This window comes from Ruditapes philippinarum, unplaced genomic scaffold (assembly GCF_026571515.1).
Source record: "Ruditapes philippinarum isolate M1 unplaced genomic scaffold, ASM2657151v2 ctg2639_1_1_1_1, whole genome shotgun sequence".
NCBI lineage: Eukaryota > Metazoa > Mollusca > Bivalvia > Venerida > Veneridae > Ruditapes > Ruditapes philippinarum.
This window is the reverse complement of record NW_026866523.1, coordinates 31,032-46,306: the sequence shown is the minus strand read 5'-3', so window position 1 is coordinate 46,306 and position 15,275 is coordinate 31,032. Positions and strand designations below refer to the sequence as shown.

Here is a 15,275-nt window from a genome sequence, read left to right as displayed (position 1 = left end):
ATGACCCCAGGGGTGGGCCAATTTTGACCCCAGGGCTATAATTTGTACAATCTTGCTAGAGGTTCACTACATATGATGTTTCATGCAAAATTATCTTAACTCTAGTCTTTGTAAATTTAAAGAAGATGATTTTTTAAGTTTTTACTTTATACATATAAGGAAAACCTAATTTTGACACTAGATTTTGACACTATAGAGGCAAAGTTTGAACAACTTTGGTAGAGTTCCTATAGATGATATCACTTAACAAATATTAAGCTCTAATCCTTGTACCTTCAGACAATTAAGATTTTTTGACTATATATATATATTTAAAATCAATGACCCCTGGGGCGAGGGCAATTTGACACTGGGCAGGGCTATAATTCAACAACAATCTTGCTAGAAGTTCACTTCACAATGTTTCATGCAAATATCTAACCTCTAGCATTTTGTCAATTGCTAGAAGAAATTTTTTAAAAGTTTTTACTATAAGTTTTTACTATATACATAAAAGGAAAACAATGACCCCCCAGGCGGGCCGAATTTGACCCCAGGGCTATAATTTGAACAATCTTGGTAAGGGTCTACCAGACAAATGCCTTATGCAAAATATCTAAGCTCTAGGCCTTTTGGTCTTTACAATTAAGAAGGTTATTTTAAGTTGTTACTATATTTACATATAGTGAAAATCAATGACACTCGGGGCGGGGCCGATTTTGACCCCAGGGCTATAATTTGAACAATCTTGGTAAGGGTCTACCAGACAATGCCTTATGCAAAATATCTAAGCTCTAGGCCTTTTGGGTCTTTACAGAAGGTATTTTAAGTTTTTACTATATGTACATATAGTGAAAGTCAATGACCCCCGGGGCAGGGCAATTTTGACCCTAGGGCTATAATTTGAACAATCTTGGTAGAGGTCTACCAGACAATGCCTTATGCAAAATATCTAAGCTCTAGGCCTTTTGGTCTTTACAAGAAGGTATTTTAAGTTTTTACTATATGTACATATAGTGAAAATCAATGACCCCGCGGGGCGGGGCTGATTTTGACCCCAGGGCTATAATTTGAACAATCTTGGTAGAGGTCTACCAGACAATGCCTTATGCAAAATATCTAAGCTCTAGACCTTTTCAGTCTTTACAAGAAGGTATTTTAAGTTTTTACTATATGTACATATAGTGAAAATCAATGACCCCGGGGCGGGCCGATTTTGACCCCAGGGCTATAATTTGAACAATCTTGGTAGAGGTCTACCAGACAATGCCTTATGCAAAATATCTAAGCTCTGGGCCTTTTGGGTCTTTACAAGAAGATTTTTTAAATTTATTCTTTTAATTCCTTTTGGTTGCCATGGCAACCAGATTTCTGCATGGAATTGAAATTCTTTGAACAAACTTTGGAACCCCTTCACCCAAGGATCAATCCTGCCAAGTTTGGTTGAAATTGGACTAGTGGTTTTTCACAAGAAGATTTTTTAAGTTCACTATATAATCTATATAACACACACACACACAAACAAACAAACACACACACACACACACGCACACACACACAGGTGAATCGCTATATGCCACCGCATCGCAGATGCTGCGGTGGCATAAAAACATTGTAAAAAAGTTGAAATTTTAGCTGGGGTGGCTACAAGGACTTTTATTTGAACAAACTTGTTTGACACCCACTAGAAAATGTTTCATGCTAAATATATAAGTTCTAGCTCTTTTGTCTAATACAAGAGGGTTTTTACTACATGTACAGTCATACATATAAGGAAAACCAATGATCCCCTAAATTTGGTAGACATAGAACATGTTCCATGCTAAACACGTAAGGTCTAACTGTTCTTTTTTTACAAGAATATTTTTTAAGTTTTATCTTTTGGTTGCCATGTCAACCAAAATTTAGCAAGAAATGGAAGTCTTTGAACAATTTTTAAAGAGTTTCATGCCAAGAACATTCCTCCTCAGTTTTAACAAAATTGGCTTATTGGTTTAGTAGGAGATATTGTTTTAAAGGTTAACGTGGTCGCCATTTTTTGAAGGACGCACGACAAACGCACATTGATCACAAAAACTCACTCTTGATCACTCTTTGTGCTCAGGTGAGCTAAAAACAAAGTTACAATCAACACATATCTAAGGTAAATCAATCCCTATTGAAGTATAAATATATGTTAAGTGAGACTCGTTTCTGATGCAACTTTTTTCAAAAACTCATTTAGTGACTCTACAAAATTGTCCAGACCTTGATATGAAATGAAGTCCTGAAGAAGCACGGGTAAATGCAGTTGTTTTATCCGAGCTTCAAAATTTAAATCATACTTAACAGACCTTCGTATACAAGACCTACATAAATCCTTCAATGTTTGCGTATTTGATGCTTTCCGATATAAGAGATTACACAACTTAGGAAGTTTCAAAAGAACCTGAGGGAAATCCTTTTGTAAAATCCATTCTTCGCAGCTGAAGTTATAGTCTGCTGCCAAAAATAGAGATATAACATCAATATTACTCCTCATGGCAGCTAGGTATAAAGGTGACTTCTTTGGACCTCTTGGTAAACTCATATCAGCCCCAACTTTTATAAGGAATTTTGTCATATTTAGCTCATTATAGTACACTGATAAATAAAAGGCGGTATTGCCGTTCACGTTCATATCATTTAAATTCATTTTTTTCTCCAAAAGCAGACGTAGAACGTCAATTTTTCCACTACTTGCTGCTATGTGGACAACGTTTTCTTCATCGCTTGTTAACTTTGTTAACGAAGCTCCCGCATCTAATAAAGATTTGACTACTTCTGTATGTCCGTAACAGACAGCGGTGTGGAATGCGGACCATCCATCCCTATCTGTCCGATTCAATTCGGCACCATGATTCAGAAGTACCTTAACAACATGATTATGACCAAGACAGGTTGCGGCATGAAGTGATGTAAAGCCGTCACTTTGCGCAATATTCACTGCCGCACCTTCCGAGATAAGAAACTCTGCCATATCTGCATTGCCGTAAGTTGCCGCCCAATGAAGTGGCGTTCTTTGATCGCTGTCACGACTGTTAATATCGGCTCCATAACTTACCAATCTCTTTACAAATTCATTCTGACCTTTAGATGCTGCTACATGAACTGCCTGGCGCTTCCAGGTATCAGAATTTTCCGTTATTAAGCTACATCCACCCTCAACTAGAATGTCCAAAATGTCAACAAAACCATACTGAGCTGCTACACAGATAGGTGAGTACCCGTTTACATTGAAGTCTGGTGAAAGACCGTGATTATGCACAAGATCATGTACCAAGGCACAGTTGTGGTTTTTAATCGCATCCAACAGAAGCATATGCTCCTTGTATATGTCACAAATCTCTTCTCCTTCATCACTGATCTCTAACCGTAAATCATTTGCAGATCTGCCAGACATACTCTGGTTACTTCATAGTATACATTCTGAAAATAAAATTCAGAATTAATTTGAAATTAAGATTCAGTTCAGAATAATGTAATACTGTGGTCACTCAGACATCTGCATGCCCTGCATGGATGAAGGAAATATTCGGGCATGCAAGACTGGCTATTGATTGTCAGACACAAGGTGGGTATAAGTGGCAAGAACGATTAACAAAACAGTATATTGACTAGAGTGGGTGGACCAACGCTCGGCGTAAAAATACTATATTTGATATGGCAAATTCAAATCAACGTCAACAAACCTCAATGTGATATGTCCATTTTCAAGACCGATGATATTGTTTTAAATAGCCATACGGCTAGCCAAAAGTTCTAGCCGTACGTGAGTCACGTACGACTAGCCTGGACACACTGTCTTGGCTAGCCGTATGGCATTTTTCAAAATTATATGGAAGTCGAAAATGCATTCTGTAAACAACGATTTTAATCAAATCTCCGCATTTGTCCTAGTGTGTTCACTTTAATAAAGAGGCTCCGCAATTTTGCACAAAAAAATGAATACGAGTAAGCGTTGTATAATCTATCTTAATAAAATTGAGTGTCAAAGTTGCATGTTAATTATAACGTCCTTAATTTTCATGCTTATGATTTGTATGAAAGATGAATTGTTAAATCTGTAAATTAAGCACATGGATCGAATAAATAATGATCAGAGGGGAATAAATAAATAAATAAGGCCACTTCTTTTTTTTTTCTTGGTTTACAAAATTTTTTTTCAAAAATGTCCACTGGGTGGTCGAAAAAAAAAAAAAACCTCAAAAAGGTCCATCGGGTATATTAGCAAATATATCGTAAATCAAACCATTAAATCTTCTCGAGGAAGGATACGGCTTAAAGCCGTGCCGATGTCCTCATCAACGCAGGGTTCCCTCTGGGTCAAAATTAGTTTGCGCCACCAAATTCGCCAATCAGAAAAGGTTGGAGCCAATGGCTCCAAAGTTGGAGCCAATAATTCTGCAAGGGAGACATGCCTATCTTTGCTAAGATATGCTAGCAGTTATATTTCATTATGATTACAAACACATATTTATAATATTTCATCTTATTACAGCTGCACATGTTTATTATCTAAAATATAGACACATCATTATGTGGTTTTCAAATTCCATTTAAATAAATACACATGACAGCATAAATGTAATCAAGAACATCATGTTAGTCATGGGAGGTCCTATTTTCCACCGCCTTCCAGTATAGCAGTTCTTCTTACAGGCTGGACTGAGGCAAGCTCTTTCCCAGCTTCTACCCGACTATCTGGTGATCTACAGATACAAAATAAAAAATAAAACATTTCTATAAATTGACTTCATCTAAAAATCAATGAGAACAAAATATGAAATAGATACTAAGTATTTTTAACAATGAAAAAAATTGTTTATTTTTAATAGGGTTTGCATGTGAATAGACACTTCAGCATTTTACAATCAGATATGAAAATATTAACATTGCAGTAACAGTGGCTTTAGATCAATCATTAGTGAAATTATTCTTTTAATTGTCATCCGATTTAATATTCAAACTGTAATTATTTTTAATCAGTTGACGAGTCAACTTACCTAAAGTTCAATGTTTGTCAACATCACGGACGATCTTTCACTTCTCTGTGCGCTACTAACACCTGTTGACCACACATGTAATTATCAGTGAATGAAAGACGTAAATTGTTCCAATTAACACATTGACACTTTCATCTTCACATGTTCCCGAAGTGCCACACAATTGATGACATAATTGATTATACGGTACCCGATTATACAGTTTGATAAACAAACTAATAGCGCGTGACCTTTCACATTTGGGCCGCTTATGTAATTGACGCGGCCGCTTATGACATTTAAGTGTACTAGTTGTCGGATGCTTTTATCTTACGTTGGCGCCAGTTAAATTCGCCAATGAAAGATTTTATGCGCCAGAATTATTATTTTGTCGCATTTGGCGCCATTGGCGAGCGACAGCGGGAACCTTGCAACGGCAGCCTTTAAAAAAGCCCGTCTGGTTGGCAAATCTTTAATTCCAACAAAATCAACTTGGAAATAAACAGTGCCGCTCAAGGGCGCCGCCATTGTTGTTTTACCATGAACTGTGGTAGTTATCCGAGGTAGTCCGAATGTTGTGTTATATAAATTCGTACTCAAAAATATTCGAATTTTCGTACTCATATTTATCGCGCTTATCGGATAATTTTTTTTGCATCGGGGGGAAAAAAGTGGAAATTTCAGTTTTATTTTTTTTCCAATTTACAAATATTTCGGGTCGCCGGTTTTGTAAACCAAGAAATATAAAAGAAGTGGCCTAAAAAGAATATTTAAAAAAAAAACGGTGAAAAGGAAAAATAATTTAATAATGCAAACTTTTCTTAATGATGGAAGATGGACAACTTCTATACCGTCGGTAATTGACGCAATTATCAGAGCCCAACAACAATTATTTTCGGTGTTTTTTATGTATTGTTTTTTTCAGTTTAAAAATTAAACTTAATGAAACAAAAAAGGATTATTATCAAATTTTGTAAACTATTTCAATTGATGTTATTTAACTGCAACCAAACGCTATTTTTTCTTGACGTCTTGAGATGACAAAGTAAATTCTTTACTGTAGCCAACACGTCGATTAATCTCTAAAAAGTAAACATTCTTGACTCAAACCCTTGCTTAAAGTCATAATTAACATATATGCACTTTCGCCTTCCATATATTTTTGAAAAGTGCCGTACGGCTAGCCAATACAGTGTGTCCTGGCTAGTCGTACGTGACTCACGTACGGCTAGAACTTTTGGCTAGCCATACGGGCCCGTATGGCTAGCCACTTCCATAGTTAAAATTTTTTTTGGATGATTGTTATTTTCATCAAAAAATGGTACCTCCTACAGAAAATAACTATTTTATATAAGATTTTTTTTGTATTATATGATGGTGGGCCTAATAAGGCTTACACTCCCGGTAGATAGTACAACCAGGATACGGTTGTTCGTCCGCTAAATATTAGCATTGTCACATGACTTTACCAGCAGTGAACCACACCAGGATAAAATGGTATCAGTTGAAAATACAAGCACCAGTGACCTAAATCAGAAGATAACTCGAGACATTTTCAGATATTCTAGAAAAAAAAAATTTACGCCGAGCATTGGTACTGGTCGGAGACCATCAACCGGACACTTTTGGAACATTTTACCGTACAGATTTCATAATTTTTAACCTAGAGACCAAAAAATTTGACACAGTTCAGCTAGGTTCTTCTCCTAACAAACAAACTAGTTTGTTTATTTCTGATTGTATTGACACTTATATCTTAGGCTCGACAAGGAGGGTATCAAAATTACCTAAATTGTCTACACTACAGTACCATGTGTCCGGACAGATATATACATGATGTGATTTAATTCAGATAAAAGCTTGGGTGTTTTGGTTTTTGATTTGTAACATGATATACAATATGTCAGCAACAAATGCTGAAGTTTTGGATATTCTATTATTCACTCTGCAAATGATTATAGCTGGTATATGAGGTCAGGCATTGCTTTCTTGACCCCCAAATTTCAACGTCAACATTCTTGAAATAGACATTAAAATATTACCATTTACGGAGGTTGAAATAAATTTATTTACTTAATTTTAAAAGAAACATGCACTTATTGTTGATAAAAAAAGTGACTGACAACCACTGATCAAAGAAAATACTAAATTAAGCATTTTTGGGGCCGTCCGGGTTTGGTGGTTGTCCGGTTTTGATGGTCCCCAACCAGTATGCGCCGAGCATTGGTCCAACCACTCTAGTGTAAAGGGGAAGGACTTAGAATTCATTCCTGACTAAGGATAAATGTTCTCTGCTATCAAACACATTTTTTGCAGTGATTCAGCTGGAAGTCAAGTTGATGATTGTGCTTATGTACAAACAGATAATTTGTTATCTTTGTACTAACCATAGAAAAATACAAAAATTCATTTAGGCCTGTTTGTTGGTAATTTTTAAGATTTCTCTCCCCTGCTTTGTCCGAAATTTGTTGAAAAGTGCTTAACAACTGAAAGGTCCTTATACTTTATGCGAAACGAATATTAAATTACCGGAAGGATTTAAGAATTTCTAGTATTTAAACAGAGACATGTATTTTTATGTGATACAAGATTATTTCTTAAACATTTTCGATTTAGACATATTAATAAAGAAATCCTTAGCTGTTCTACAGAAATTAGAAACATGAATTCTCCTGTCGCTATACTGTATCGCTCCCGTCGAAGTTTCTAATTTCCGTAGAACAGCTCGGATGAACACTAAACATATACATAAAATTTAATATATATTAGTCTATTTATATACAGTACTTAGTTTAATGTAAAAGAATGTCCTGTAATAAAATATGTCTTATAAATAATAAATAACTTATCGTCCCTACTGTTCAATAAACATTAGATTTAATTGGTGTATTGAAAGTGTCAAGTGACACTTCCAACTATGGCAAATAAACCGAATGAGAATTGGCTTTTATCACACACCCGTGCCGATTTTACGACTCCGTAAATATGGTATTGCACGGCCGTGCATATATTTTGACGTGACGTCATTAGCGTTTTATAATACTGCACGTTTGTAACGTCATTTTTCATTGGATAATCGTGACGTTTATATAGTTTTATATACACGGCTGCTGTCGATTCATGAAGATATCTTACCTTTTTTCTCTAAAAATGATGCTTGCTGTATTATAAATTCGTTATAAAGATTGTTGACAGGTTATATGGCCGTATATAAACGGCTATTTGCAATATAACCCTCGCCTAACGGCTCGGGTTATATTTACAAATAGCCGTTTATATAGGGCCATATAACCTGTCAACGATCTTTATAACTAATAATATAAACATAGTATAAAGACGCGCTAAATATTAATGTCATACTATATATAGGCGCGTCAATGAAAAAATGGCTCTTATTTCACTTAAAACGGTCTTTATTTTGGGTATGTGATAAATAGAATATTAAATTCGTGTAAGTTCATTACTGAATTTATTGCACTCGTTGGATAAAATAATATTATGCTCGCCAGAGGCTCGCATAATATAATTTTATTCAACTCGTGCAATAAATTCAGTATTGAACTTACACTCATTCAATATCCTCTTTTTTCTAATACGATCCCGGCTTTTTCTGAATGCTATATTGAAGTGGTCGATTCCCGGAAACCCTGTGTTTTTTATACGATCCCGATTTTTCTTGAAACGATATGCCAGATTTCATATTAGACGACAAAATAAGTTGCAAAAATCGCAAATGCAATAAATTATACCATGACATTAAATATGCTTTGGAATTAGTAGAGAAAGGTCTATTACTGGTTGATTATATTGCTTTGTAGCTGTAAACATTTAAACAATGGCATGTTATTTTGTACTTCACTTATTCTTCACAGCACATTGACAAATTGTTTTATTGTTATACTAGTATGTAATATTAATAGAAACACGATAAGGATAGGCTTTTATATTCAATGTAAAAAACAGAATAAATTGTTAACGTTTCAAAGGCACACCATGCCTCAGAAATACGTGTTTATCAATATCTTTAGAAGTGTCAAACATGGATTAAGTAACATTTCAATAATTGATTTAGAGCACGTTAGATAAAAGACAGTAACGTTGCATTCAACAGTAATGCGTCGTAAATATAGCAAACTACTAATTCCCTAAAACTATACAAATGGGCAGGGGCTGGACTGTAACAAGATATCAACAATATCTAGAATGTTGTATGAGAAATAAATAAAAATGATAGCATTTCTGAGGCATATATATAATAGGTATACAAATATTTCAAAAACTAATCCAAGCTAGAAACCTTTTTCCTGAATTGCTAATGATCGAAAGGGGAAAAAAACAAAGCAATGTGTCACATCAAAGACATTTCGTTATTCATGTGCGGATGACTATTGTGTCTAACGATATATATCATGGAGGTAACGATATATATCACGGAGGTGGATTGTGTGGATTGGTTACCCTGTGATTGACCTATTTTCTCCTTCACATATCGAGTTAAATGCGCACATATGGATCAGCGGAAATTCACATATATTTTTTACCGATGCTCAGTTTTGAGATCCATATGGGGTTCCGTCGCTGTGATATGTCAATAAAGTAAGGCAGATAGCTAAATATTTCACTTTTTGTTTTAATACAAGAAGTGGAATGGAAATAAGTGCGACATTCTGAGCAGATACGCTTTCAAGTATATCTCAAAATATTATCGGATGATTAAACAAATGCGGTGATATTGAAAGATTCGCTCACTCCGTTTTCTAAATATAATCATTTTATCGTGCAAAAAGGCCTTAAAGATGAACAGCGTTTAAACACGTTTAAATCAGATCGGGATAAAAATTCAAAAATTCGGTGGAGTTCTTTTAATAATTCTACGTTTCAACACCACTACCCCAAATAACAACAAACCAAGAGAGTGCTACATACAGTTAACTCCGTTTATATAACGAAATCGAAGGGACCGCCGAATTGCCGAATTGGACCTTTCCGGTTTTTCGTAGCGGAACATTTAGCAACACCTTTTCCATTCATTGCTAGGTCAACTGCTCACAAACATAAACACGTGATCTTTTGTGCAAACCAGGTCAACCAGTGACTATGTATTATCTCAGTGTAGCGATTGGATAACAAGTTAGCCAATTTACATAAAACTGTAAACACTGGAAAGGTCCTATTCCGATATCGTTATATCAGAAAGGGACTGCGGCAACCGCAACGTTATAAGCGGTATATAGTTTTAAGCGATATAGATCATTGATAGATGGATGGATGGATGGATGGATGGATGGATGAATGGATGGATATGTATATAATAAATGTAAATATTAAATCACTTAATAGAGGATATTCAAGTTTTTTCTATAAATACATGATTTATTTTCATCAAGTGGTATGAAAATAGATATTTCATGAGTGGCGGTAGCCACGAGTGAAATATGGTAATTTTCATGCCACAAGATGAAAATAAATCATGTATTTATAGAAAAACCTTGAATTTTCTGTTTATTATATACATTTTTCTCTTTTTTGCGATAAAATTTGAAAGACTTTCCCTTAAATTTTGTGTACTGGCAGAATTTAAAAGAAAGTAGTCCGGCAAGACACCAGTGAAAATACGGAAAATATGTTTCACTGCAGTGAAAAATAAATTTATTCAATGAAAATACGGAAAATGAAAATATGCATTTTATTTCATCAATATTTCTCAATATTTCATTTATAAGTATATAATAAAGACATTTATTCTTAAATTAATAATCAATATAGAAATCAATTTTAAATATTAATCTCAGCATGTCGACATTACGTTTTATAAAATCAAATTGATGACATACAGATATGTTTCTAGGGCGTAACTGAGCGGCATAATATTGTATGTCAGTGAAAAAATCATTTAAAGCAATCCGATTCACTGCTTGTGTGGGGGCGTGGCCGAGTGGTTAACGCGTCGGACTTGTAATTTAAGGATTGCCGGCCGTGTGGTTGCAAGACGCGTCAGGGTCAAGCCGTTGTTTCCTTGAGCAAGAATCTTTACACCCATTGCTAAGTACAGTTCCAGGAATGGATACGGGAGTGTTTCAATAAGCTTAAAGCTTCCAACACTATCGATCGTATAAATTAGTATAAACTATAAACTATGCACTGTTGAAAGAATGAATAGAAATTAAGTTTGAATTAGCACGGCAAACATATAACTTCATTATGATATATCTCACAACTTTATACGCGTTCCTAATGAAAGAATTTTAGTGACTGTTTAACGATAGCATATTAGTTTTAGAGGAAATTATTTTGATCTTTCGTTCAGACATATACAAATCTTGGTATGATAAAGAAATACTGCAATTTAAATGAAACTTGATATAATGCGTTCTTCTATTAAATAACGTGGAAATGGAATCATTTATTCATATATAGTGTCATTGTAAATGCCATCAATCAACTATATCAAAATATTGTTTATATTTTCATAAAATATTGTTTATATTGCCATTAGAAAACAAAATTTTCCAACATTGTTACTCTACAAATTATTATTAATTTTATTTATGACTGATGCGTAGACTGCACACCAACAATTAACTTGGCTAATTGAAAACAGAACATCTATAATGAAAAACATGATTTATTATTAAATTAATGACGTACTACTAATTTTATCATAAATAATTAATTGTTTTGCATACGAATGATCGAAATGTTTGAGTGTGATGAATGCTAAACATTAAACTGCATACTTAATTAAAATGCCACCACGACGTTTAAATTACTGCTATAACGTCATTCCTTTGTTCTGATCGCACTACTCGGAAACACAAGTTATCGCATGGTTTGGAACTTTTCCTTTGTTCTAACTAACCCATTATACTCAGTACACTTCAATGAGCATTTGAAAACTGTATTGATATATAACAGTACAGTTTTTTCATTGCTTCATATAGGAAAAAAACTCGACTGATATATATAACGGTTGAGTTTTTTTCGCACCTTGTATATATCAATGTAGTTTTTTTCACAGAGGCTCCAATGGGGCAGAGGTAACGAACATTCCAAGTAGCGAAAAAAAATGGAATCAATAAAATAAAATAAAATACATAAATACAACGAAAAAAATAAACAAAGATAATTAATGAAATGAAATTTACTCTCATTTAATCAAAAAGGTACATCCGCTGAATCAATTATTTCCACTGAAGAAACCCTTTTATCTTGAATCAATATTGCGATGGTAACAGTTTAATTACAATCCGCCTCTAACATTGGATGTCTCTTGTATATCTTTTTTTTTTGCGGCAGCAAAGACAACTTGAAAAAACTGCCTTATCATGAATAACTAATGTAGCTAACGATTTATTTATTTATTTATTTCTATTACAAAAAAAGAAAACATTATGCCATTGCGATAAAACAGTTATAGTATATGAAACTCGTTAGTTACGGGGGTATAACACTGGCTGGGGCGATATCTCGGGATGTTTCTGCAAAAAAAATTTGTCTCGGCCTAACGGCTTCGACATTTTTTTTAGCAGAAACACCCCTTGATGTCGCCCCAGCCAGTGTTATATCCTCGTAACTAACTCGTTTCATGTACTATAACTATTACATATATCTTAGAGGAAATAGCAATATTTTAATAGGCGAAGACATGAGATATTTTTCTGTATAATTGTATCATAGTTTGGAGACCTTTCTGTTGAAAATGTGTCAGGGTTAAATCGTATACATATACATGCACAGTGCGTTAACTGGAGTGCGGGTATTAGTTACCCGCACTCCAGAGCATGCCCATTGATTGGCTCATTTTTGCTGGGGTTTACATACTGTGACGGCAGAGAAAGGGAAAGCGACAGAAATGTCATATTAAGATGTTCGTTCATTGGTTCATTTTTGCCGGGGTTTCATATTGTGACAACAGGGAACATGCTTTTATGTTTGACTATGATACAAAAGAGAAAGAACACCAAAACACTCGGTAATCTGATTAATACTCGGGGGCTACGCCCCCTCGTACAAATCAGATAGCCTCGTGTTTCGGTGCTCTTTCTATTACTTATTGTATCGGCTGATATAAGTCTTTGCATCGGTGCGTAGTCGGGTCTCTGTCTCAAAATGCTAACACAGGCACTTGGGATGAGGAGCTTAAAACGCCTTTAAATTTCAAATAAAATGTATATTTGTCAACCCAGCACATGAACTGATCATATATATATATAAACTTAATATAAGCCGTTTTGAAAAATTTTCATATTTCAACGTATGTGTATTGATAGACATTGAAATATGAAATTTTTAAGCTTCACACCCCAAGTGTCTGTGAATGCGAAAGGCGAAGACACGATAATAAGCAATGGCAACTTTTCGGCCCTTTCCGTCAGTCGTCGGATCACAATAGTATGAATACACTGAACGGAAACGGTATTTAGGTCTAACCTACGCTCAGAAACTAAAAACATGCCAACAAATAGTAATTTAATGCTGGGGGAAGTAAACAAGTTTTTATCCAATATATCGAGTAAATGTTCACCTAAAATAAGTATGATATAATAGTAAACAATACATTATTTATATACTTATTATGGTACGTAGGAACCAAAAGAACAAAACTGTCATTAAGTCGGATTTGTTTAAAATTGTACATCGGAGGTTAAATTTAAATTATAAATTGTTGTCAAACATATATTTTCTTCTATCATAGTTGTATTAAAACAGACTTTATTGTCCTTTATATGTCAAATATATACATTCGTTTTAGAAAGTACATTATCGAAGATTCAATCTCTCTGCGACCATATACATGTTTAATGCACAGTCTGAAGGTGAAAACGCATATTAAATCAAAGCACTGAATGTACTGATGGGGAGGCTATGAGAGAATGTTTCAGACTTATAGTGTCTTTTCTTTTTGCTTAAAATATGCTACCAAAATAAAAAGATATGCACATTGCGCTATTTATCCTTACTGTTGTGTTCAACCATTCATATATATGGTTAATGTGGTTGACTATTCATTTTGTTAATATTCCAGAACATTTCATTGAGGTCTACATTCGGACTGTTAATCATACAAATTTTGAAAAACCTAAACTGTCAATAATAAATGACATACCAGCAAGTATGACGACTGTTCATTATAAGATAACAATAACATTTTACAACTGACGGTTCCTTATCAAAATCACAGGAACTTGAAATTCTATCAAATAACCAATATTAATTATAATATCCAAATATACCCCCTATATACTATAATTTTTTTTTATAGTATATGTTCATACTGTTTATGTTTATACTGTTCATCATAAATACTTTATGTCATTTTAATATTATTGAATGATAATAACAACTGCAAGTGATGCAACATTTTTATTGAACATAAAAATTATACACGTTAAGATGTACCATAATTGAGATCAATAAGATACTGTCTTGTGATGAGTATTAATATTCATGCTCTACGGACTGAAGGTTGTCTTCTTCCGAAGCAAATCTCGAATAAAATCACGTTTCAGAAAATTATTCCCATTTCATTACTGACGGCGTCGGATAATATTAAAGCTAAATATTTCTTGAAAAAATACATATCTGCAAAGCTTATTCAAAACTGAATCAACCTAAGTGAAAATTGATCAGGAAGTTATATCTTCTTTTTTTACCGCCAACACTCAACCAACTTATGGTAGTTAATCGATAGCTTGTGTATTTTTAAACCTCACTAGCTTGAAATATATACTGCGGAAAATCTGTTGTTAACAGGGTGTGCGGTTATTACGTAGGGTTTTCCCTGTCGACCATTTCCCGCAAATAGATGAGAACATCGAAGCCGTCAGTGCTATGAATGGTGTTATAAATGGCGTGTTTTGGAAGTTTTTGTTGAAACTTCTCCAATTTCCTCCAGAGGCGTGCACGTCGCGGAGAAGGAACACGGAAGGACATAGTCAAGTCATCATAAGTACCAGAGGTGATTGGTTGACCTGTCGTGACTTACTCTGGAGGTTTGGCGCTAATAGATGCCGTTTTTGTTGACGTCAGTCAGAAAGTTGATGCCTTGACGGTATTGTCGTCTCCTTTACCACCAAAGAACGAAGAATGGGCTTCCAGGAAGAATCTGCTTGAAAAAGACGTCCCAGATGCCATAATCTCGGACATATGGTTATTCCGGCGCCGAGTATAAATAAACTTAAAACACACACACTTTTGTTGAAAACAAAACAAAGAAACAACAACACATTTTCTGTAGTAATTTTTCAAGTGTTGTAAAATGAATAAGAAATTCCTCTTATGCCGCCGATTATT

The 15,275-nt window shown here is 34.4% G+C and overlaps 1 protein-coding gene across 1 annotated transcript; it reads right to left on the bottom strand.

Annotated features, from left to right (window-relative positions):
• Window positions 1-1,604: 1,604 nt before the first annotated feature.
• LOC132732763 (ankyrin-1-like) lies at window positions 1,605-7,475 on the bottom strand. The gene is made up of 2 exons (XM_060719262.1): window positions 7,370-7,475; window positions 1,605-3,426 (listed from the first exon to the last, which is right to left on the bottom strand). The coding sequence occupies exon 2, from the start codon at window positions 3,398-3,400 to the stop codon at window positions 2,156-2,158; it is 1,245 nt and encodes a 414-aa protein (XP_060575245.1). The 5' UTR covers window positions 3,401-3,426; window positions 7,370-7,475; the 3' UTR covers window positions 1,605-2,155.
• Window positions 7,476-15,275: the final 7,800 nt, after the last annotated feature.

What these genes read in the sequence shown, in the direction of transcription:
- LOC132732763 (XM_060719262.1), bottom strand. Translation starts at nt 3,400, where the DNA reads ATGTCTGGCAGATCTGCAAATGATTTACGGTTAGAGATCAGTGATGAA.